The 25,780-nt window shown below is 44.0% G+C and overlaps 1 protein-coding gene across 1 annotated transcript in view; it reads left to right on the top strand.

Annotated features, from left to right (window-relative positions):
- The window catches only part of LOC116971601 (rho guanine nucleotide exchange factor 28-like), a 144,314-nt gene that overhangs the window by 96,603 nt on the left and 21,931 nt on the right, over positions 1 to 25,780 (top strand). Inside the window, exon 7 of the mRNA XM_033018835.1 lies at positions 14,514 to 14,604. Coding sequence (XP_032874726.1) covers positions 14,514 to 14,604 — 91 coding nt within the window. The remainder of the gene's footprint in view (positions 1 to 14,513; positions 14,605 to 25,780) is intronic.

Below are 25,780 nucleotides of genomic sequence, written 5' to 3'. Positions count from 1 at the left end.
ATATTTCCCACTATCTTTCCCTCTGTCACATGTGAAATTAGGTGGAATGGGGAATTGTGAGGGCAAGGTAACATCATAGACCTTCAGGATAGTTTAGCAACAGAGTGACAGATATATGTTGTACGGTATGCATTTTGATAGGAGGAATAGGGACGCATAATATTTTTTTAAACGGAGATACATTGAAAATTAGGGAACTGGACGCTGGCTCTAGAGATGCAGAAAGTGAACTCTAGGCACAGCAAGCAAACGAGAAGGCTGTTGACAACCGGGTCTTTATTGCACAGAGTTTGAAGTGCCAGAATACGGAAATGTTGTTGAGATTATGCAGACCTTTGGTGTGACCTCATTTCGACCCGCTGTGTGGTGTTTTCCTCTTCTTATCTCAATGATATATTTGTCTTGGATTCAGTGTAACATGTAGTGATTCAGTGCAGCATAGATTCACAAGATTGATTTTTTTTTCGGGTGAGAGTACTATCCTGTAAGAAAGGATAGTGAGAAAGAATAAGAGATGATCTAGATGAATCAATAAGGAAGGTAAAAATTAATTGGGGATTGACAGAACAGATAGAGGGAGGTTATTTTCTTCATTTGGAGAAGATATCATTCATTTCATGACAAGATATCAGTTTAGGACTGAAACATAGAAACATAGAAACATAGACAATAGGTGCAGGAGGAGGCCATTCGGCCCTTCGAGCCAGCACCGCCATTCATTGTGATCATGGCTGATCGTCCCCAATCAATAACCCGTGCCTGCCTTCTCCCCATATCCCTTGATTCCACTAGCCCCTAGAGCTCTGTGAGAGGATTTTGATACTGTCGGCTGTATGTCTTTTTGAGGCAGACTTCAATTGATTTTTGGACACGGGGAAGTTGGACTTGAAGCAGAGGATTAGCCATCTTATTAAATGACAGAATTGGACTTGGTGGCTAATCCTACTTTATATTTTACTTTCTTTTGAAAGCAAGTGGCCCACTTTCCTCTTGAAAAAATATAATTTTAAGTTTGATAGAAGATTTACTCAGGATTTGAAGTTATGCCTTTTGTCTTCCCTGTTAGACAGATCTTGCATTTTACCATGACCCAGATATTCTTTGGCAACTGGAAATGGTGTTTTCAATGTGTAACACAGCAGACCAATGAATGGTTATTCATATACGCCTGGTGCAAAACTCCATTGCTCACGAGGTACAAATTGTGCCCAATGGCATAATTGAATCAGCATAGACAATTAGCCTGCTCGAAGGTAATTCCTACTCACCATCCACCATTGGGAAGCAAGTGGAAGGAGACAGTTTGTTGTTGCAGGTCTGTTTGGTGATGAAAGGAAGCAAGGTGGGAGAGAGGATTGAGAAACCGCAGGAAGGATCAGGGCATCAGTTGGTGGGACATTGCTCCACAGTTGCAAATGTGTGAATTAAGAGCAAGAACTGCAGGATAACTAGAGTAATTTCTAAGTGACAGACATGTCAAGTGACTAATGGCATTGAAATAATTGTGCAAACAAGAATGTTATATAATAAAAAATTCTGCTAACTAGAGGTTAGAAAATAAACAAGAGTAGGCCACTCAGCTCCTTGAGCCTGTTCTGCTGTTTCACAAGGTCGTGGCTGGTCTAATTGTAACTTCAGCTCTGCACTCATGACAACCCTATCACTGACATAAATATTTTCACCCCTTTGCTTATCAAGGTTGGGAAAAGGCGAAGTCAAGTTGGGAAAATGGGAAGTACAATGGGATCTGGGGGGTCCTTGTTCATCAGTCACTGAAAGTAAGCATGCAGGTGCAGCAGGCAGTGAAGAAAGCAAATGGCATGTTGGCCTTCATAACAAGAGGAGTTGAGTATAGGAGCAAAGAGGTCCTTCTGTAGTTGCACAGGGCCATAGTGAGACCACACCTGGAGTATTGTGTGCAGTTTTGGTCTCCAAATTTGAGGAAGGATATTCTTGCTATTGAGGGAGTGTAGCGTAGATTCACAAGGTTAATTCCTGGGATGGCGAGACTGTCATATGTTGATAGAATGGAGCGGCTGGGCTTGTATACTCAGGAATTTAGAAGGATGAGAGGGAATCTTATTGAAACATATAAGATTATTAAGGGTTTGGACACACTAGAGGCAGGAAACATGTTCCCGATGTTAGGAGAGTCCAGAACCAGGGGCCATAATTTAAGAATAAGGGGTAGCCATTTTGAATGGAGATGAGGAAATACTTTTTCACACAGAGAGTTGTGAATCTGTGGAATTCTCTGCCCCAGAGAGGCCGGTTCTCTGGATGCTTTCAAGAGAAAGTTAGGTAGAGCTCTTAAAGATAGCGGGATCAAGGGATATGGGGAGAAGGCAGGAACGGGGTACTGATTGTGTATGATCAGCCATGATCACATTGAATGGCGGTGCTGGCTCGAAGAGCCAAATGACCTACTCCTGCACCCATTGTCTATAAGATTTCATCTATCGCTGACATAAAAATTCAAAGGTTTCACCAATCTATGAGGAAGAGATTTCCAAAGATTCTCGACCTTCTGAAAAAGCATTTTGCTGAATCTTTGCCTATAAAGGGGCTGTCCCACTGCGGCGACCTAATTCGCGAGTTCAGACGAGTTTGCCCTCGATTCATACTTACAGCATGGTCGACACGAGGTCCTAGGAGGTCTTTGTAACTCTCCTTCATGCTCGAGAGTAGTCCCCGCGTACTCGAGGCCTCAGCTAGTTCGCGGCTTATTTTTCAACATGCTGAAAAATGCCCGCGAGTAAAAAAAGGTCGCCATGGAAAAAAAATCGATATTTAATTTAGTCGAGGTAGGTCGTAGTAAGTGATAATGCTATTTGTACGTAGTCTAAGTCAATCGAAGTTAATTGAAGGTAATCGTGTGTGTGTGTGTGTGTGTGTGTGTGTGTGTGTGTGTGTGTGTGTGTGTGTGTGTGGTGTGTTCGATCCGCCTCACGGTTTCACCGCTGACGGTCGATCCAGCTCGAGGTTTTTCTGGTGAGTGCCCTTGAGCTTGAAGGTCGAAGACAGTCGCTCAAAGGTCACATCAGTGGGACAGGCCCTTAACAGTGGACCCAGTTCCAGATTATTTCTAAAGTGATCCATCTTTTCCACATCCATCCTATCAAAACCCCTTTGGATCTCAAATATTTCAATCAAGTTGCCACTCTTATAAAGGCAAGTCTAGCCTGCCCAACCTTTCCTCATATGGCATCATTCTGATTTCAGGCATCAGTCTGAACCTTTTGAATTGGTACCAATGCAATAAAATTCTTCCTTAAATAAGACCACTACTTTGTATAAGTGCTCCAGACATGGTCTCATGATTGCCACATATAAATGAAGTATAATGTCTGACATTTGTGTATAATTATCCTCATTATAAACAAAAAATCTGTTGGCTTTGGTGCACCTGCATATTTGCCCGTTGCAAATTGTGCACTGGGACTCTCGGAGAGTGCTTTGCATTTTAGAACTCTGCAATCTCTTGACATTTATGATAATTTAATTGTTTTCCTGCCAGAATCCTCCAAATTTTCCTGCCCTACACTCGATTTGCCACAAAATCTGCCCACATATTTATACCATCTGTAACCCTTTGTGGACATCTGATGTCTTCTTTACAACTTTCCTATCTTTCCTGTAGAAGTTATCAACCGAATGTTTCCGTGTTTCTATCCAAGTCATTCATATAAATTGAAAGAAGTTGAGACATCAGCACTGATGCCTACTGGTTGCAGACTACACAGAGGAAACGGGGTCACTGAGAGAGAGAACATGCCTATAGTCACAGGGAGAACATGCAACCATCACTGGTTGCATCGTGCCAACCAGAAAGAGACCCATTGATGTCCACTCTCTGATTCTTGCTAGCCAACAAACTTCTACCCATATGTTACTTCTAAAATCGTTAGGTTTTATTTTTTTATATTTTTTGCAATAAACTTCGATATAGCACATATTTAATAACGTCTAGCTCAGCTAAAAATCACCACGATCTCGGCACCATCTTAAGCTTTCATAAACACTTTCTGGTAATCTAGGTTTTAGTGTTATATAGTTTCCTGTACCCCAACAGATGTTACACATTTGGAGAACGCCATTTAATTGGTCAAGCATGATTTCCTTTTCACAAAGCCATTTTGACTGCTGATATTTTTCCAAGTGTCCTACTCCACCTGTTAACCTCTGTTCAGGCAGGGCCTGTTTAACAAGTATTAACGCCCTACTTCTATGTCTTATGACTCAGCACATGCCAAGGGTAGCACAAATTCATACAAAACATTGTATGCAGGGCACACAGGGGTGCTGAAATAAACTTATGGACTATGCAGAGCAAACAGTCATTTGAAATCCAGTGTACACATAAAAGCTGGAGAAACTCAGCGGGTGCAGCAGCATCTATGGAGCGAAGGGAATAGGCAACGTTTCGGGCCAAAACCCTTCTTCAGAAATCCATTCTCTAGGATCAGCTTTTGAAAGAAATTCCAATGTGGTATACATTGATTATGCTGCACTCGATGGAACTCTGAGGTTATGGAAGTTTAGACCACAGAAATTGTCCATTTGGTTTAACAGGTGAATGGCTGTGTTTATGTTCAACTGACTCCCATCCCTCACCTTCTTGATCCAATCCTGTCAGGATGTCAGGCGGTACAGTGGTGCAGCTGGTAGAGCTGCTGCCTTACAGTGCCAGAGGTCCGGCTTCGATTCCGACCACTGGTACTGTCTGTGTGAAATTTGCATGTTCTCCCTGTGACTATGTGCATGCAGACGCAAAAAGCTGGAGTAACTTAGCGGGACAGGCAGCATCTTTGGAGAGAAGGAATGGATGATAAAAACATCCAGTGAAACGTCACCCATTTCTTCTTTCCAGAGATGCTGCCTGTCCCACTGAGTTATTCCAGCTTTTTGTGTCTATCTTCGGTTTAAATCTGCAGTTCCTTCTTACACTATGTGCATGTTCTCTGTTTTCCTCCCATGTCCCGAAGACGTGTGTGGGTTTGTAGATTAATTGGCCTGTAAAATTACTCATAATGCATAGGCAGTGGAAGGAGCATAGAAACATAGAAAATAAGTGCTTGAGTAGGTCATTCGGCCCCCTTGAGCCTGCACCGCCATACAATATGATCATGGCTGATCATCCAAAATCAGTACCACGTTCTGCTTTCTCCCAATATCCCTTGATTTCGTTAGCCCTAAGAGCTATATCTAACTCTCTCTTGAAAACATCCAGTGAATTGCCCTCCACTGACTTCTGTAGCAGTGAATTCCACAAATTCACAACTATCTGGGTGAAAACGTTTTTCCTCACCTCAGTCCAGAGAATGTCAGAATCAGAATCAGAATCGTTTAAGTTAAGTACAAACAAAATTACGTTTCTGCAGTCACAAACAAAAAAACCAAAACACACAATTACACAATTACACACAAACATCCATCACAGTGAATCCCCAAACACCTCCTCACTGTGATGGAAGGCAAAAGTCTTATCTTTTCACTGTTCTCTGTGCCCATTCCTCTCCCGCAATCAAGCAGTCAAACTGCTGCATCGAGCCGATCGAGGCTCCTGATGTTAAATGTTAGAGCCCCCCGGCAAGCGATGATAAGTCCCGCGGCTGTTTAAGCCGCGCCGGGCGATGTAAGGCCCCACTCCGGGTCGATTTATACCCCTTGATTGGGCGGGCGAAGTTTGCCGTTGCGGGAGCTCCGAAAAACGGTCTCCCACCAGGGACCTGCGAGCTCCCGATGTTACCTTCCACAGGGCCTGCAGCCAGAGCCTCCGAGCTCCGAAGTCGGGTCGCATCCACGCACCACCACAGCGCTCCGCACTCCGAAGTCAGCCAGCTCCGCGATGGTGAGTCCGCAGGCTCCGGAACAGGAGCCCCAGGTCGATTCCGGTTGGAGACCGCCGATGTTAGGCCCAACGACAATGGAGACTCGGCAAGGAAAAGTCGGGTCCCCGTACAGGGAAGAGATTAAAAGTTTCCCCCCACATATACACAGCTAAAAATAATATAAAAACTAAAACCAAGACATTCACTGAACAGGACAAAAAGATAAAAAAGACAGACGGACAGCAGAGGCCGCTGCCGACAGGCGCTGCCATCTTGTCCCATCTATGTGGGACAACATAGAACTAGTGTGAATGGGTGATCGATGGTGGGCATAAACTCAGTTGGCCGAAAGGCCTGTTTCCATGCTGTATCTGTAAACAAAACTTTGTAGTTCAGTTTCCTCCTCCTTTACCTACTTAAAATATCTGCCGGTCCCACTCAGAAGGTTTACCGCTGCCTTCACCAAGCTCAGGATGATAGTGAATCTACTGTGTGCCTCATCCATTCCGATTGTTAACTTTGTGAGCTATAACCACACAGGAGCAGGCAACCATTATTTATCATTAGTACCTGATCATGATGTGAAATTACTGCTGCAAATCACATCTGTATGACAATTTATACCATTAGTTTTATCTATGATGTCTCTGTCTGAGGAAGTACTGTTTGATGGATATTCTGCTAAGTTCATAATTGCTAATGTCAATATCTTAATGTTTGATGCCAAGTTCACCAGGGTAAATAAACAAATGGGAACTTGATTTTTCCGCTGCATTGATGAGTCATCTAATGGTGGAGATCAGAAAATGCTGAGATTAGCTCTACTGACCAAACAAGTAACACAACCGAGGAAACAAAATTGAGTGAATTTAAAATGCCTTGACCTTTCATGTTTGATCTATTGAAATATTATTCTATCATTAATCATCCAGCATCAGAGCTGTTTTCTAACTTCCAGTTGCCAGGCAGTTTTACAAGCACCATTCCTGTTAAAACAACAATTTCTGTGCAATTGGACACTCGATGTAATTATGTCCACCTACTAGTTGCAAATTATTGCTGTAAATGTTTGGATTAAACTAAAGTTACTTAACACTGTTTAAAACTTTATAATCAACAATGTTACAACTGGTACAGTGGTGTGACTGTTGGAGTTGCTGCCTTCATGCCAGAGAGTCTGGTTCGATCCTGATCTCGGGTGTTGCCTGTTTGCAGTTTGCACCTTCTCCCCGTGACCACGTGGGTTTCCTCCGGGTGCTCCAGTTTCCTCCCGCATCCTAAAGATGTGTGTGTGTGTTGGTAGGTTAGTTGGCCTCTGTAAAATTGCCCCCAGTGTGGAGAGGGTGGATGATAAAGTTGGATAACAAAGAACGAGTGTGAACAGTTGATGGATGGTCCACGTGGATCAGTGGGACGGAGGGTCTGTTTCTATGCAACATCTCTAAGCTAAAGCTAAAGCAGATATAGTGCACTGGAAATTAATTACACAGAAACATACAAGTGAGTCCTTGGGCCCACAATGTCTGGGCCAAACCCAAACATGATGTCAAGACAAACTAATCTCATCTGCCTGCAGGTTATCTATACCCCTCCATTGCCTGCATATCCATGTGCCTATCTAAAAGTTGCATAAATATTACCATCATATCTGCCACCACCATTATCCTTGGCAGCTGCACCAGGTATCCACCACTATCAGTGTAAAAAAAACTTGCCTCATACATCACCTTTGCACTTTCCCACCTTTATCTTAATACTACGCCCTCTACTCTTTGACATTTCCACCTTGGAAAAAAGGTGTTGACTCTTTACCCTATCCGCGCCTCTCATAATGTTATAAACTTCTCTCAGGTTTCCCTTCAACCCCCAACGTTCCAGAGAAAATAGCCCGTTTGTTCAACCTTTCCTTATAACTAATACCCTTTAATCTGGGCAGCATTTCAGTAAATCTCTTCTTCACCCTTTCCAAACCTCCACTCCATTCCTGTAATGGGGTGACCAGAACTGCATGCATACTCCAAATGTGGCGTAACCAAAGTCCTATAAAATTGCATCATGACTGCATGCAGGCACTTGTATACTCAATGCCCTGTCCAATGGAGGCAAGCATATCATACACCTTCTTTACCATCCTATTTACTTGTAATGCCACTTTCAGGGAGTTGGATCCCAAGATCCCTCTGTATATTAAAGCTGTTAAGGTTCATGCCACTAACTCTATACTTTCCCCTTATATTCATCCTCCCACAGTGTAACACCTCCCAGTCGCTTAGATTAAACTCCATCTGCCATTTCTCTGCCCAGTTCTGTAGCTGATCTATATCCCGCTGTAGCCTTTGAAGGCCTTCCTCGCAGTCTGGCAGCCTAGCTCACATTCCTACAGTCTTCCCCGTGGTCTAATTGTGAGACAAATCTAATTTTAGAGATAAAGTACTGACAATAACAAACTGGTAGGGCTGAAAGTAATCCGATTCCTCTTGGGAACAGGATGCTTGGTTGTTTAATTGGAGACAGAATGAGACCCCACCCTCCATCCGTGTCCACCGTAACCTCAGATTGTTCTGTATATGTTGAGGGTAATTAATACATATAAATTGGAAGTCGATGATGTATTCTGTCATCATCTCAACTAAAAACTGTACACCACTCTACATTGTTCAACTTGCCAGTAAACTTACAATTCCATGGCTTGGAGATTCCATTATGTATGGTTTGAGTATAGTTTGCATTAGGATTTCTTTCAAAAAGTTGTCATAGAGTGATTCATGACTTATTGTAAGCTCCGCATCATGGAATTTGATTGATGTGCTTCCAACTTTAGATCACCATGATATGCTTCATTTAATTACTTTGAATAAACCTTATCTATATATATCATCTAAGAGCCTCTGTCACCCCCCCCCCCCCCCTTGTGTTGTTGTCTACTGGCCATCTTTCCTCTGTCTTCTTTGTCCAGATGCAGGGTCAACATACACCTTTTGTTTAAATAACCATATAACAACTACAGCACGGAAACAGGCCATCTCGGCCCTTCTAGTCCGTGCCGAACACTTACTCTCACCTAGTCCCATCTACCTGCACTCAGGCCATAACCCTCCATTCCTCTCCCATCCATATACCGATCCAGTTTATTTTTAAATGATAAAATCGAACCTGCCTTCACCACTTCCACTGGAAGCTCATTCCACACAGCTACCACTCTCTGAGTAAAGAAGTTCCCCCTCATGTTATCCATAAACTTCTGTCCCTTAATTCTCAAATCATGTCCTCTTGTTTGAACCTTCCCTACTCTCAATGGAAAAAGCTTATCCACGTCAACCCTGTCTATCCCTCTCATAATTTTAAAGACCTCTATCAAGTCCCCCCCTTAACCTTCTGCGCTCCAAAGAATAAAGACCTAACTTGTTCAACCTTTCTCTGTAACTTAGTTGCTGAAACCCAGGCAACATTCTAGTAAATCTCCTCTGTACTCTCTCTATTTATGGATACTGCTTGATCTGCTAAGTTCTTCCAATGTTTTTTTTTAAAATTCCTTATTGACTACCATTTAACTCCGAACCAGCAGTTCAGGTAGTAGGATAACTCTTGTGGCTTCCAATGAGTTAAACAATAATAATTATAAGGATCTACAGTAGGCACTGTGGCAGGGCCAGTGTTTATTGCCGATTCCTAAATGCCTCTGAGAAGATGATGTGAGCTTCCTTTGTGAACTTCTTCAGTCCTTCTAGTGAAGGTACCACCAAAGTGCAGTTGCGGCGAGAGTTCCTGGATTTGCATCCAGTGCTTGAGGTTTGAAGAAGGATCCCAACCCGAAATGTCACCTATCCATGTTCTTCAGAGATGCTGCTTGACCTGCTGAGTTACTCCAGCACTTTGTGTCCTTTAGGTATTGGTTCAGGTTTATTTGTGTCGCATGTAACGAGATGCAGTGAAAAGATTTGTTTTGAATACTATCCAAACTAATCAAATATAACATAATTAAGTACAATCAAGCCAAACTCAAGTGCAATAGACAGAGGAAAGGGGAAGTTACAGAGTGCAGAATATATGTCTTGGCATTGTAGCACATCATTTATGTAGACAGAGTCCACTGCCACAATGGAGTAGAGGTGAATCAAACCGTACCCTAGTTTATGGAAGAATTGTTCAGAACCCTAATAACGGATGAGAAGAAGTTGTTCCTGAGGCTGGTGATGCATGTTTTCAGGTTCTGTATGTTCCGCTGGAAGGGAACAGGGAGAAGAAGGAATGACTGGGGTGGGACAGTGTTTGATTGCGTTGCTTGCTTTTCCGTGGCATCATGAAGCGTAGATGCAGTCTATGTCAGAGGTCTTAGTATGCGTGATGGGCTGGGCTACATCTACAACCGCAATTTCTTATGGTCTTGAACAGAACTGCACCCAAACCAAGCCATGATGCAACCTGGAGAAAAAGGATAAATGTCATTTCACATCTGGACACTTCTTCAGGCTGAGGATGAGGCCCGAACCGAAATGTCACCTAACCATTTTAAATAGAAAATAGAAAATAGGTGCAGGAGGAGGCCCTTCGAGCCAGCACCGCCATTCATTGTGATCATGGCTGATCGTCTCCTATCAATAACCCGTGCCTGCCTTCTCCCCATATCCCTTGACTCCACTAGCCCCTAGAGCTCTATCTAACTCTCCCTTAAATCCCTCCAGTGATTTGGCCTCCACTGCCATCTGTGGCAGGGAATTCCATAAATTCACAACTCTCTGGGTGAAATTTTTTTTCTCACCTCAGTCTTAAATGACCTCCCCTTTATTCCAAGACAGTGCCTGACCCAGCATATAAACCAGCATCTGCAATTCTTTGTTTCTATACTTTGTGATGCAATCTGACTGTACGCCTTCTATGGTGCATCTGTAGAGGTTTGTTATAGTCACCGGAGACATGCTGAATTTCCACAATCTCTTCAGAAGCTGAGGTGCCACATCAATGTTGTTGGTCCATGACAGATTGTTGGTAATATTAATGCCAAGCAACTTGAAGCTCTTGACCATTTCCACTTTGGTACCATTAGTGCTGTTCGGGAGATGTACTCAACCATGCTTCCTGAAGTCGACAACCAGCTCCATCTTGCTGACATTAATGAATGGCTGGGAATGTAGGTTAATTGGCTTCTATAAATTGTCCCTAGTATGTAGGATAGAATTACTGTATGGGGATCGCTGGTCAGCACGGACTCTGTGGGCCGAAGGGCCTGTTTCCACGTTGTATCCAATTAAAACCTAAAAAAATGTGGTCTTAAATGCCCTTTTAAGTGGGTTAGCAGGCCAGTCAAGTGGTTCAATGTACATAATTTGGTGTACATATAGTTGCTGGTGTGCATATAGCTGCTTAATTAGTATAAGATAACTATAAGCAGTTGAATAAGGGGTGGGAATTAATAAGCTTTGGCTTCTTCCTGCTCCTTTTCGGACACATACGATTTCATTTATTTATAGATATTGTTTATGACACTTTATAAATATTCTTGTTTTGTTTTTTTGTATGCGGTTTCACACTTGCTTTTTATTCTTTTATTATGTTCGAAATAAAGAAAAAAAACACACAAAAAAACACCCACTTGCTTCATAACGATACAAAGGATATGTGTAGGAAGGAACTGCAGATGCTGGTTTATACTGAAGACAGGCACAAAGTGGTGGGGTAACTCAGCAGGTCAGGCAGTATCTCTGGAGAAAAGGAATGGGTGACGTTTCAGCTTGGAACTATTCTTCGGTGTCCGAAGCTCCTATTCTTTTTCTCCAGAGATGCTGCCTGACTGACCTAAATCAGTCCAGCATTTTGTGTCTACAAAGGAAAATATTCTGGATGCTGGAAATTCTTACAATGTCAGTCAGCAGCTAGGCTATAGAGTTAACGTTTTGGGTTGATGATCTTCCATCAGATCTCTGGAGGTATCAGGTGCTTCCCCTGGATGTGCCTTCTGAAATCTGATAGGAGATCATCAACCTGAAAAATAAACTTGGTTTCTCTTTGCTGAATGGCTTCCTAAAGAGCTGAGTATTTCAATAGTTCCTGATTTTATTTTTGCATTTAAAGAGCCTACCATGTTAAAACGATGTGCTACATTGAAGATGGACACAAAATGCTGTAGTAACTCAGCGGAACAGGCAGCATCTCTGGGGAGAGGGAAAGGGTGACGTTTTGGGTCGAGATCCTTCTTCTGACATTGTTCACTGCCTCATCTTATGGAGAAAGATGCATTTGTAGGAGGAGTGAAACAACACTGTTAGGCATAAAAGGGGAATGTGTTGGGGAAATTGGGGATGTGGCAGAGGAGGTGGTCTACTTCCGCAACTTGCAGACCAAGATGTGAGAGGCAAATTAATTGCTCAGTGAATCTGGGGACCTCATTCCTCAGCCTCATTACTTGCACAAATCCTCTCTCAAATTAACAATCCTTCCTGCACCCTTCTCCACTCTTTTAATCCTGCATTAAAGAACATCAAAACCATTCAGCCAAATTCAATAAATTACAGTTCTGACAATGCAGAATCTGCTCTTAGACAACACCTCCGAGTGCAGAATGTGATACAGGTTAATTCAATTCCCATCGGAATTATTGTCTTACATTCATTTATTATTCAAGTGTCTTTCTTAGCAGAATATTTATTGAGCCCACAACTTAATGTGGTTCTGCTGTTATGCCTCCTCCTTAAAGACTTTAGAGATACAGCACGGAAACATGCCTTTTGGCCCACCGAGTCCACGCTGACCAGTGATCACCCCGTACACTAGAAAGAATGCATGCAACCCTCTTTGTGGTACTGCTAGTCGTATGGGACTGTGCTCATAACTTGAACACATCGATAGAAAAGGGACTCCTGAAATTGAATAAAACTTTGAAAATTCCCTCCGCAGATGCTGCCTGACCCTCTGAGTTCCTCCAGCATTTATGTTTGTCTTTAAGTTGATGCTTGTTTCTGTGAGCTGACTGCATCTCCAAGTTAGAGCATATGTTTAACCTCCGAGTGTTCAATATTCCAAGTGAAAAATTACCTGATTCCTAAGATACATATGATAAATGAAGCCTCTTCAACTGTTGCTTTGCCCAAATGGGACAGAATGATCTGATAATAAACTCAACTGTACTCGTTTGGTTACTTGGATCCAGATCATATTGACGGCTGCAAAGGACCTTTATTACCATAGATGCATAGAAAATAGAGGCAGGACTAGGCCATTCGGCCCTTTGAGCCAGCACTGCCATTCATTATAATCATGGCTGATCATCCAAAATCAGTAACCCGTTCCTGCTTTTCCCCCCATATCCCTTGATTCCATTTGCCCCAATAGCTAAATCTAACTTTCTCTTGAATACATCCAGTGAATTGGCATCCACTGCCTTCTGTGGCAGAGAATTCCACAGATTCACAACTCTCTGGGTGATTTTTTTTTTTTAACTCATCTCTGTCCTAAATGGCTTATCCCTTATTCTTAAACTGTGACCCCTGGTTCTGGACTCCCCCAACATCGGGAACATGTTTCCTGCATCTAGCCTGTCCAATTCCTTAAGAATTTTATATGTTTCTATAAGATTTTCCTCTCATCCTTCTAAATTCCAGTGAGATTCCCTATCATCCTTCTAAATTCCAGTGAATATAAGCCCTGCAGCTGGGATTTTGAAATTGGCACCAAAACCTGGTGACTTTTGCATACAGATTCAGTGGGCTGTTTCTATGCATTTTGTACTTAATCGGGGATTGTACTTATGCTTAGCAATAATCCTGCTGATCTGTATGCAAAAATGAATTCACGGTACCTTGGTACTCATGATAATAAAGAACCATTAAATCATTGTTCCTGCATTTTGACTTCTCTGTCCATTTTAGCCCAGACCGCCAAGCTAACAAAAGGCTTAATTATCATTTGTATCTTGGAAATTAATAATTGCCAAAGGTTAAGAATATGTATTATTTATGTGGTTATATGTTTTGTACTTTAAAAAATGGTAATAAATTGAGGTTTCTAATAATCTCTGAGTTGGTTGGCATGGTGGCGCAGCAGTAGAGTTGCTGTCTTACAGCGCCAGAGACCTAGGTTCAATCCTGACTACAGTTGCTGTCTGTACGGAGTTTGTACGTTCTCCCCGCGTACGTTCTCCCCGTGACCTTTGTGGGTTTTCTCCGGTTTCCTCCCACACTCCAAAGACGTACAGGCTTGGTATAATTATATATTTTTAAATTGTCCCTTGTGTGTATAGGATAGTGTTAATGTGCAGGGATTGCTGGTCGGCGCGGACTTGGTGGGAGGAAGGGCCTGTTTCTGTGCTGCATCGCTAAATTAAATTCTGATTGTAACATAACATGTTCCTAGTCCAAATACGTACAGGTTTGTAGGTTAATTGGCTTGATTCATTGGCTTGATAAAAATGTAAAATTGTCCGAGTTGGCGATATGCAGAGTACTGTCCTGCCGACTACAAAATTCAGAAGGTTCAGAAGGTAGTCATACAATTTATGCTGGAGTAATTCTGAATGATTACGCATTTCATGCACGTCAAATTATTTAATGTTGAATAGATTGAAAGCTGTATAGATTTCTTCTTACTGATAACGTACTTCACATGTTCAGAAGTTGAGGTGAAGTGTTGTTTCGCAACCAGTGACATTAATAAATAAAAATAATAATTTGTGGTTGGGTTCTCTTCCAGATGGTGGATTTTCAGAGCAGTGCGAATGTGAAGAAATTGTTGTATCTCCCTTCCACAGAAGAGGCTGACAGCGAAGTGGAATCAGATGAAGGTATGTTCATGAAGTGTTTCATTTAAAGTTTAGCATCCAATTTGTTGCAAGTTAAGTATAGCAGCAGCTCGATATTCAATTATTAATTTCTGTTTAAGAATTTATGAGAACAGGTGGCTCTGTCTTCCGAAGTTATTTGAGTTGAGATTCTTCATATCACAGCCGGCAGCCATCTAATTATTTAATGAGAAACACCTATGAACCAGTCACATCTTGAGATCTAATAGAGAGTTATGCTGCTGTTACTTATTTTTCTTGAATAGTAAGAGTGTCGGGGTAAATGGGATGAAGGAAGGAAAATGGGATTGAGATTGAAAGATAGATCAGTCATGATTGAATAGTGGTGTAGAATTGAAGGGCTGAATGGCCTAATTCTGTTCCTAGATCTTATGAAATGCAGACTGACATGCTGTGGATTGCCACAGTTTGTTATCTTTCCAGTGGAATCATAACATGTTTAAAAGATCTGGGCTGATTAGAGTGTGCGCAGTTTTGGAAACAAAAAATTGGATAACCTACAAATCTGCACGTCTTTGGAGTGTGGGAGGAAACCAGAGCACTAGGAGAAAACCCCCGCGATCACAGGGAGAACATACAAACTCCGTACAGACAGCATTGCATTTTTTTCTTCAAAGAACACAGTTTTTTCTTCAAAGAACACAGTTTTGGGTGAGGGGAAGTGTCCCACCCTGAGGCATCGCTCATCCGTGTTCTACAGAGATGCAGCCGGACCTGCTGAGTTACTCCAGCATTTTGTGTCTTTATAAAAAAAAATAATAATAAAATGGGCATCTGCAATTCCTCACGTCTACATGCTGATTTGTTCTTTGGTTCCTGAAATGCTGCCTGCTGTGGTGCCCTTTCAATCCAAGAGAGTGAATCCTTGAACCTATTTTCCTGTTTGGTATCATAAATAATCTGAACCACATGAGATATCTACTGAGGCAAGTACCGTTTTATTAACACATATTTATTGGTAGGGATTTGGCATTCCTCAAGCTGCCACCTCTTCATACCTCAAGTTTCCCTCCCCCCAGACTCCCTTGTGATTAAGAGGTTCGACCTGAAGTGTCACCTATTGCTTTTCTTGAGTGATGCTGCCTGACCCGCTGTGTTAGATGCAGCATTTTGTGTCTATCTTCAGTATACATCAATATCTGCAGTTCCTTCCTACATATAAATAGGTGCTTATCTGCAGCTAATTAGAACACAGGAACATAGGAAAGGCACCACCCTATGGCTGTTTGTAAAACTCCCATGAAGATCAAGGTCTCCATTCATGAGTTTCACAGAATTCTGTTGATGGTCTCCCTTTGTGAGGTCAAGGAAATTATCATAGCTGTGCGGCATTGTGGCTCAGCTGGGTGTCACAATGGCGTAGCTGGTAGAGTTGCTGCCTCATGGCACCAGGGACCTTGGTTCAATCTTAACTTGGGTGCTGTCTGCGTGGCGTTTGCACGTTCTCCTCATGACCGCTTGGATTTTCTCCTGGGTGCTGTGGTTTTCTCCCGCATCCCAAAGACGCGCGGGGGATGTAGGTTAATTGCCCTCAGTGTGTAGGCAGTGGATGAGAAAGTGGGGTATCATAGAATTTGAGGAAGGACATCCTTGTGATTGAGGCAGTGCAGCGCAGGTTCACGAGATTGGTCCCTGGGATGGCGGGACTGTCATATGAGGAAAGATTGAAAAGACTAGGCTTGTATTCACTGGAGTTTAGAAGGATGAGGGGGTTCTTATAGAAACATATAAAATTATAAAAGGACTGGACAAGCTAGATGCAGGAAAAATGTTCCCAATGTTGGGCGAGTCCAGAACCAGGGGCCACAGTCTTAGAATAAAGGGGAGGTCATTTAAGACTGAGGTGAGAAAAAAGTTGTGAATTTATGGAATTCCCTGCCGCAGAGGGCAGTGGAGGCCAAGTCACTGGATGGATTTAAGAGAGAGTTAGATAGAGCTCTAGGGGCTAGTGGAGTCAAGGGATATGGGGAGAAGGCAGGCACGGGTTATTGATAGGGGACGATCAGCCATGATCACAATGAATGGCGGTGCTGGCTCGAAGGGCCGAATGGCCTCCTCCTGCACCTATTTTCTATGTTTCTATGTAACTAGTGTGAACAGGTGATCGGTGTGAACAGGTGACCTGGAGTCAGTTGGCCAAAGGGCCTGTTTCAGCAATGTAATCTCTAAAGTCAACAATAAAAGTTGTTGGCATTTACCGTCATAGACGTTAACTTTGAAGCCCATCGTAAAGGGATCAAAATAGATACAACATTCGAGTTATAGAGGAATGGTTGCTGCAATGAAGGCTGAGGAGGTTGGAAATGTGAGAGCGTTCCCGGGGGTTTGCAGGGGCCTGGACAAGCTAGTGATTCACAGGAGACATCTTCTTTGTGCAAGGAATACATGGGAATTCTCCATGGATTCTGCCATTGGTCCCGACAAGAAACTACCAAGGAGGTTTCTGCAAAGGATAATATTATGAGAGTGTAGTTTACATATTCTGTTGTGCTGCAGCAAGTAAGAATGTCGTTGTTCTATCTGGGACATATGACGACAAAACACTCTTGACTCTTGACTGGTTTATGAACGCTTGCAAAATAGAGAAGACTACAGCCAACTATGAGAACTTTTAGTTTGGAGAGACCACAAGGTGACGGGCCCTCAGGTTTACCGAGTCCATGCCCATCAACGAGCACCTGTACACTAGTTCGATCATACACACTCGGGACAATTTACAGAAGCCAATTAACCTATAAAGCTGCACGTCTTTGGAATGTGGAAGAAACCAGAGCACCCGGAGAAAACCCATGTGGCACACGGAAAACCTACCAACTCCATACCGACAACACCCATAGTCGGGCTCAAACCCAAGTCTCTGGCGCTGTAAAGGGCCTGTCCCACGGGCATGCGACCTGCATGCGGCAAGCGCAACCTAAAGGGCCGGTCCCACCAGCATGCGCCTGCATGCGGCAAGCGCGACCAAACCAGAAGCGGGAGCCGTACGGCATGCGGCAAGCGTGACCAAACTAGATGCGGGAGCCGCGTGGAGGTCGAGTGAGTGACACGACGTCGAGGCGGCTGTGGGCCGGCAGGCCGTTGCCGCGCGGAATTTTTAAACACGGTCAGTTTTTCGGAGCCCCGCGCGATGTCGGGACCAGTTCCGCACATCTCCATACGGCTCCGGCGATCGAAGTGGGACCGGCCCCGCGAGGCCGTATGGCTCAAGCGACCATGTTAGGTCACGCTTGCTGCATGCAGGCGCATGCTGGTGGGACAGTCCCTTTAGGTTGCGCTTGCCGCATGCAGGTAGCATGCCCGTGGGACAGGCCCTTAAGGCAGTAGCTACCGTTGCACCACTGTGCTGGCCCAACTTGTGTGACCTCACAAACGGAGACTATCACCAGTGTTCTGGGAATCTCCCACGGCCATTCTGCCTGCTTATATGGGCTGCAGGAGAAGGAGATGACATATTCCCTCCTTGAGTTTGGGGCTTGGGTAACCTCCCTTCCGCATGGCGGGGGGGGCAGCAAATGATCATATTTGGCAACAAGCAGCGAGAAAGGTTGTATGGTTGTTTCTTTAAGGTACACAAAATTGCTGGAGGAACTCAGCGGGTGCAGCAGCATCTATGGAGCGAAGGAAATAGGCGACGTTTCGGGCCGAAACCCTTCTTCAGACTGATAGGGGGTGGGGAAAGAGAGAAGGACAAAGGGAGGAGGAGGAGGAGCCCGAGGGCGGGCGGATGGGAGGAGACAGCTAGAGGGTGAAGGAAGGGGAGGGGGGGAGGGGACAGCATGGGCTAGCCAAATTGGGAGAATTCAATGTTGATGCCAAGGGGACGCAAGGGCCCCAGACGGAATATGAGGTGCTGTTCCTCCAATTTCCGCTGGTGCTCACTCTGGCAATGAAGGAGACCCAGGACAGAGAGGTCGGATTGGGAATGGGAGGGGGAGTTGAAGTGCTGAGCCACCGGGAGGTCAGGTAGGTTATTGCGGACTGAGCGGAGGTGTTCGGCGAAACGGTCGCCCAACCTACGCTTGGTCTCACCGATGTAAATCAGCTGACATCTAGAGCAGCGGATGCAGTAGATGAGGTTGGAGGAGATACAGGTGAACCTTTGTCGCACCTGGAACGACTGCTTGGGACCTTGAATGGAGTCGAGGGGGGAGGTGAAGGGACAGGTGTTGCATTTCTTGCGGTTGCAACGGAAAGTGCCCGGGGAGGGGGTGGTGCGGGAGGGAAGTGAAGAATTGACGAGGGAGTTGCGGAGGGAGCGGTCTTTGCGGAAGGCAGACATGGGGGGAGATGGGAAGATGTGGCGAGTGGTGGGGTCACGTTGGAGGTGGCGGAAATGGCGGAGGATTATGTGTTGTATTTGCCGGCTGGTGGGGTGAAAGGTGAGGACCAGAGGGACTCTGCCCTTGTTGCGTGTGCGGGGATGGGGAGAGAGAGCAGTGTTACGGGGTATGGATGAGACCCTGGTGTGAGCCTCATCTATGGTGGCGGAGGGGAATCCCCGTTCCCTGAAGAACGAGGACATTTCCGATGCCCTAGTATGAAATGTCTCATCCTGGGAACAGATGCGGCGTAGGCGGAGGAATTGGGAGTAGGGGATGGAGTCTTTACAGGGGGCAGGGTGGGAAGACGTGTAGTCCAGATAGCCATGTGAGTCAGTGGGTTTATAATGTATGTCGGTCAGGAGTCTGTCCCCTGCGATGGAGATGGTGAGGTCAAGGAATGGTAGGGAAGTGTCTGAAATCGTCCAGGTGTATTGGAGTGCTGGATGGAAGTTGGTGGTGAAGTGGATGAAGTCAGTCAGTTGTTTCTTTGCTCTCCACAAAGTGACGTGACAGAAAGTTGCAGATCCCTGAGGATATAAAATGCAATTTGAGTGCTGCTCCTTTTAAATGGCCCTGTTTGGGAAAACGTAGCCCCACGTCCCTTCCAATGTTCTCCCTCCCACCCCACCACAATCAGTCTGAAGCAGTGTCCCAACTCGAAACATCACCCATCCATGTTCTCCAGAGTTGCTGCCTGACCCGCTGAGTTATTCCAGCAATTTGTGTCTTTTTTGTAATGCTGGCTATTCTTAAGTAAATAAAAACTATCTTTCGGACTGAGGTTAAAAATTGCATGGAGGCAAGTTTTTGCATGTTGCATAAACTCAGTTAACCTACAAACCTGTACTTTGTTTGGAGTGTGGGAAGAAACCAGAGCACCCGGAGAAAACCAACTCGGTCACAGGGAGAACTGACAAACTCCGTATAAAATCAGCACCTGTTGTCAGGATTGAACCAGGGTCTCTACTGCTGTCAGGCAGCAACTCTACAGCTGCTCCACTGTGCCACCCACAGTGGCACATTTTCTCTCAAATTCTTGCTGATTTCACTCTGCACGTCCTCAACTCCACTCTTCTCTATCTGTGCAGTATTCCTCTCTCTCTCTCTCTCTCTCTCTCTCTCTCTCCTCTCACGTCTTCCCTTCTCCTACTTTGTACATCCTTCCCCATTTCTCCAATACCCACCCACTTGAACTTGCCATTTCTCCCTGTTCCTCACAAACAGTTTCTCCTCTGTGTTATCTATTGTTCGGTTTCGTTCAGTTTTGTTACCTTTCTTACGGCTTTGCTCCTCACTGCCATTTGCAACTTGTACATCAGAACAGTCTGCTGGTTCTAATGGTGATAATTTGCATTTTAAAATGTTGATTTCATAGAAACATAGAAACATAGAAAATAGGTGCAGGAGTAGGCCATTCGGCCCTTCGAGCCTGCACCGCCATTCAATATGATCATGGCTGATCATCCAACTCAGTATCCTGTACCTGCCTTCTCTCCACATCCACTGATCCCTTTAGCCACAAGAGCCACATCTAACTCCCTCTTAAATATAGCCAATGAACTGGCCTCAACTACCTTCTGTGGCAGAGAATTCCACAGATTCACCACTCTCTGTGTGAAACATGTTTTTCTCATCTCGGTCCTAAAAGATGGCCCCTTATCCTTAAACTGTGACCCCTTGTTCTGGACTTCCCCAACATCGGGAACAATCTTCCTGCATCTCGCCTGTCCAACCCCTTAAGAATTTTATAAGCTTCTATAAGATCCCCCCTCAATCTTCTAAATTCTAGCGAGTACAAGCCGAGTCTATCCAGTCTTTCTTCATATGAAAGTCCTGACATCCCAGGAATCAGTCTGGTGAACCTTCTCTGTACTCCCTCTATGGCAAGAATGTCTTTCCTCAGATTAGGAGACCAAAACTGTACGCAATACTCCAGGTGTGGTCTCACCAAGACCCTGTACAACTCATTTCCTAAATTGATATTATATTAAACAGATAAACCTCATCTCAGTCTTGTATTTCCCATTTGAGAACCGGTGGGGGTGTGGGTGGGGGCAATCGCAAATGAAGAGGGACGCAGCAGGGCGGATGTCGAGAACCAAGAGGCACCTGCGGCCCTTTGCAGCAGCAGGCTTGGTTCTCCTCTGCGAGAAGATAAGACTGTGCTGAAAACTTGTGAAACTTTGTCCGCGGCAGATACTTGGCGACTCTTTGTGTACAGCCTAGGTGAAGTCTGAATTTACCGGATTGTATGCAAAAAGAAAGAATTTCACTGTACCCAGGTACATGTGACGGTGAAGTGTCATTGAATCACAAGATAAAGATACCATGAACACAAAATGCTGGGGTAACTCAGTGGGACAGGCAGCATCTCTGGATAGAAGGCATAGGTGACGACTCGGGTCGAGACACTTCTTCAGACTGAGAGTCAGGGGAGAGGGAAACGCCTCTCTTCGGTGCAAACCAGCATCTGCATTCCTTCCTAAAGATAATATAATCCTGGATTTTAACTACATGAGGAAAACACCAGGTGGAGCTCTGTACTTGAGTCAACTGAATCTTCCCAGGGCAAAGTACTGTACAGTGAAAGACAAATGTGGTATTTTTTTCCATTTTAAACGTATTTCCTGATGCGATAGAGGGAGGTGGGAGAGTAAAGTCAGTTAGGTTTGATGCTTAACACACATTTCTCATTCAGAAATGTTTCAGACAGAGGCTTGGCAATCTCCTGGTGATTATAGACCAGATTAAGAGCAGAACAAATTAGGAATTTATGAACAGGGTTGGGTGATGGAACAACGTATAAATAAGCAAAATGGAGATTTAAAGGCTGTTGATTCACTATGAGCATGTTCTGTGTTACTGGGAAAGGCAATTTTTACATTTATGGATATATATTTGTTTCTGTATTTGAATCATTGTAATACAAGGTGAAAAGCGTAAACAACTTCTGCTGGTATATGGAATGGGCTGCCTGAAGAATTGGTTGAGGCAGGTACAATACTACTGGTCGGTGCAGACTCGGTGGGCTTCCGCACTGTATCTTTAAATTAAACTAAAACTGTGGGAGCACCTGCACCAGACGATCTGCAATAGTTCAAGAAAAGCTATTTCCATCTTCATTCTCCAGACAACTAGGAATGGGTGTTACGTGCTGCACAAGCCAGCAATGGACGCATAAAAGATGAATGAAAAGAGACGTAGATCATGCTGAAATCCAAATTGTCACATGGTTTCGCAGGGAACAATCAACGGCAGAAATTTAATTAATCAAAAAAAATTAAAATGCACCCAAAATGTAAATGTTGTTAGCAGTTAAAAAAGTATATTTTGGCTAAGATAGGCACAAAAGGCTGGAGTAACTCAGTGGGTCAGGCAGCATCTCTGAAGAAAAAGAATAGGTGATGTTTAAGGTCGAGACCCTTCTTCAGACTAAGAGTCAGGAGAAAGGGAAACGAGAAATAGACGGTGATGTGGAGAGATGTAGAACAGATGAATGCAAAAAAGTAACGGTGATCAAGGAATCAGTCCATTGTTAGCTACGGGCTAGGTGTTAACGAGATGTACAGATATATACGAGTTATATATGAGTTATATATATATACTCGTAATAGGATATAACAGGAAAAAACCTGCCGCTGCACAGATCAGATCCCCTTGCCAACGATCCAGCAAGCACACCCTGGACAATATGACAGGCAGGTAAATGTTTAACGGGCATTAATTTCAGCAGTTGGATTAAATAACACAATACCATACCACAAAGATGGGATATAGGGAGAAAAGCAGGAACAGGGTACTGATTCTGGATGATCAGCCATGATCATATTGAATGGCAGTGCTTGCTCGAAGGGCCGAATGGCCTACTCCTGCACCTATTGTCTAATAACAACATTCAAACGACATTTGAGAAGGTACATGAATAAGAAAGATTTCAAGAGATATGGGTCAAACGCAGACAAATGGGACTAATTTAGCATCTTCATCGGCATGGACGAGTTAGGCCAAAGGGTCTGTTCCGTGCTGTATGACTCTGACACTTAGTATAGGAGCACTTTGCATTTTAATTGCACCCTTTAGACTTTAGTCTTTAGAGATACAGCACGGAAACAGGCCTTTTGGCCCATGAAGTCCGCAGCGAACAACAATCACCCTGTACACTTGCACTATCCTACACATTAGGGACAATTTTCCAATTTTACTGCAGCCAATTAACCTACAAACCTGTATGTCTTTGGAGTGTGGGAGGAAACCAAAGATCTCGGAGAAAACCCACGTGGTCGAGGGGAGAACGCGCAAACACCGCACAGATAGCACCCGTAATCATGATTGAACCCGGGTCTCTGGCGCTGTGAAGTAGCAGCCTGAACATATATCATATCCCTCCATCCCCTGCATATCGATATGCCTATCCATAAGTCTTTTAAATGCCACTAATGTATCTGCTTCAACCACCACCCCCAGCAGCACGTTCCAGCCACTCTGTGTAAAGAAAACTATCCCTCACATCTGCTTTAAATTTTGCCCCTTCCACTTTAAAGCTATGCCTTCTAGTATTTGATTTTTCCATCCTGGGAAAAGATTTTGACTGTCTACACTATGCCTCTCATCATTTTATCTACTTCTATCAGGTCTCCCGGCAATCACCGGAGTTCCACAGAAAACAATCTTTGTCTATCCAATTTCTCCCAGTAGCTAATACTCCCTCATCTGGGCATCATTGTGGTAAACTCCTCAGCACCCTTTCTAAAGCGTCCATATCCTTCCTGTAATGGGGTGACCAGAACTCCATCATTATCTGCCACAAATTCCTTGCACTTCGTATTTTTTAAAAATGCTACAAATGACTACAAATGCTGGAAAACTGAAATGTTGGAATAAGCAGAAAATGCTGGAAATGCTCGTGTTGAAATTTCATGTCAGAACAAATTGGTTCTAAGGATGTGGAGAAAGCGGGGGCTGGGAGGAGAGAAGATCTGTGATAGTGTTGGAAATCAGAAGCATGAAGGGGAACAATTGTGCTTGGTGAACAATGAAAATGGATCATATAGGGAACTTAAGGACAGTCTGAGCTGTTGTTCAAGTCGTAGAAACATGGAAAACAGGTGCAGGAGTAGGCCATTCGGCCCTTCGAGCCAGCACCACCATTCAATATGGCCATGGCTGATCATCCAAAATCAGTACCCCGTTCCTGCCTTCTCCCCATATCCCTTGATTCCTCTGGCCCTAAGAGCTAAATCTAACTATCTCTTGAAAAACTTGAGTCAAGAGTGTTTTATAGTCATATGTCTCAGATAGACCATTCAAATTCTTACTTGCAGCAGCACAACAGAATATGTAATCATGGCACTTTGTAAACAGTGCATATGGAATAATTATCAAAGCACAGTTGGATACAATCAGAATGAAGTCATTGTTTTGAAATGGGGCTAAAAATGGTAGTTTCTCCAATCAAAATAGGACTTTCTTTTCTTGATCTGTGTTAGTCAGATGAAAAGGAAAGGTTCACAATGAGCTGTTATTGTGGTATCTAGGGAGGTTTAGTTTAACTTAGAGATACAGTGTGAAAACAGGCTCTTCAGCCCACCGGGTCCGTGCCGACCAGCGACCCCCGCACACTTACACTATCCTGCACACACTTGGAACAATTATTTTACAAAAGCCAATTAACCTAAAAACATGTACATCTTTGGACTGTGGGAGGAAACTCGGCTTGTACTCGCTAGAATTTAGAAGATTGAAGGGGGATCATATAGAAACTTACAAAATTCTTAAGGGGTTGGACAGACTATATGCAGGAAGATTGTTCCCGATGTTGGGGAAGTCCAGAACAAGGGGTCACAGTTTAAGGATAAAGGGGAAATCTTTTAGGACCGAGATGAGAAAAACATTTTTCACACAGAGAGTGGTGAATCTCTGGAATTCTCTGCCACAGAAGGTAGTTGAGGCCAGTTCATTGGCTATATTTAAGAGGGAGTTAGATGTGGCCCTTGTGGCTAAAGGGATCAGGGGGTATGGAGAGAAGGCAGGTACAGGATATTGAGTTGGATGATCAGCCATGATCATATTGAATGGCGGTGCAGGCTCGAAGGGCCGAATGGCCTACTCCTGCACCTATTTTCTATGTTTCTATGTTTCTATGAAACCAGAGCACCCGGAGAACTGGAGCACCTGGAGAATACACACAAGTCACGGGGAGAACATGCAAACTCTATACAGGCAGCACCCGTTGTCAGGATTGAACCCAGGTCTCTGTTGCTATAAAGTAGCAACTCTGCTGCTGCTCCACCTTGTTTGACTTCCTTAAATTATTAAGTTTAACTGCATTCAATTATGTATACTGGCAACTTCAGGCTCTGTTCTGTGCTATGTAATGTATCATTTTAAATGTGCCTTGCGACTGCATTCGGAGCACAATGGGAATTTGAATCATAGGTTTTTGCATGCTGTAAGTGTAGAGGCATGGAGAACTCAGGGTGTGCAACAGTGGTATCAGATATCATGTAATCCACGTTTGGTATCGCTTCAGCAACAATGAAGCACCTGTACATGACAGGGAGACAATGTAGACTTTAACCACAAACACAGACCTTAATGATGGGAGAAGGCCTTTCTGTGCATTACTCAGAGCAACAGCCAGCAGTTCCTTGTATCTCCCTTTTACCCAATTTGTAGGTTATTCCATTATGGAAAAGAACAATAGATACTTCTCCCTAGCACAGATGGGCCAGTAATAGCTGCATCGTGCAAGTAAAATAGAGTTATAGTCATACAGCACAAAAACCAGACCTTCGGCCCATCTTGCCCATGCCAACCAAGATGCCCTATCTACTACA

This window comes from Amblyraja radiata, chromosome 3, assembly GCF_010909765.2.
Source record: "Amblyraja radiata isolate CabotCenter1 chromosome 3, sAmbRad1.1.pri, whole genome shotgun sequence".
NCBI classification, from domain to species: domain Eukaryota; kingdom Metazoa; phylum Chordata; class Chondrichthyes; order Rajiformes; family Rajidae; genus Amblyraja; species Amblyraja radiata.
The sequence above is the reverse complement of the archived record's forward strand: the minus strand, read 5'-3'. Positions and strand labels throughout refer to the sequence as shown.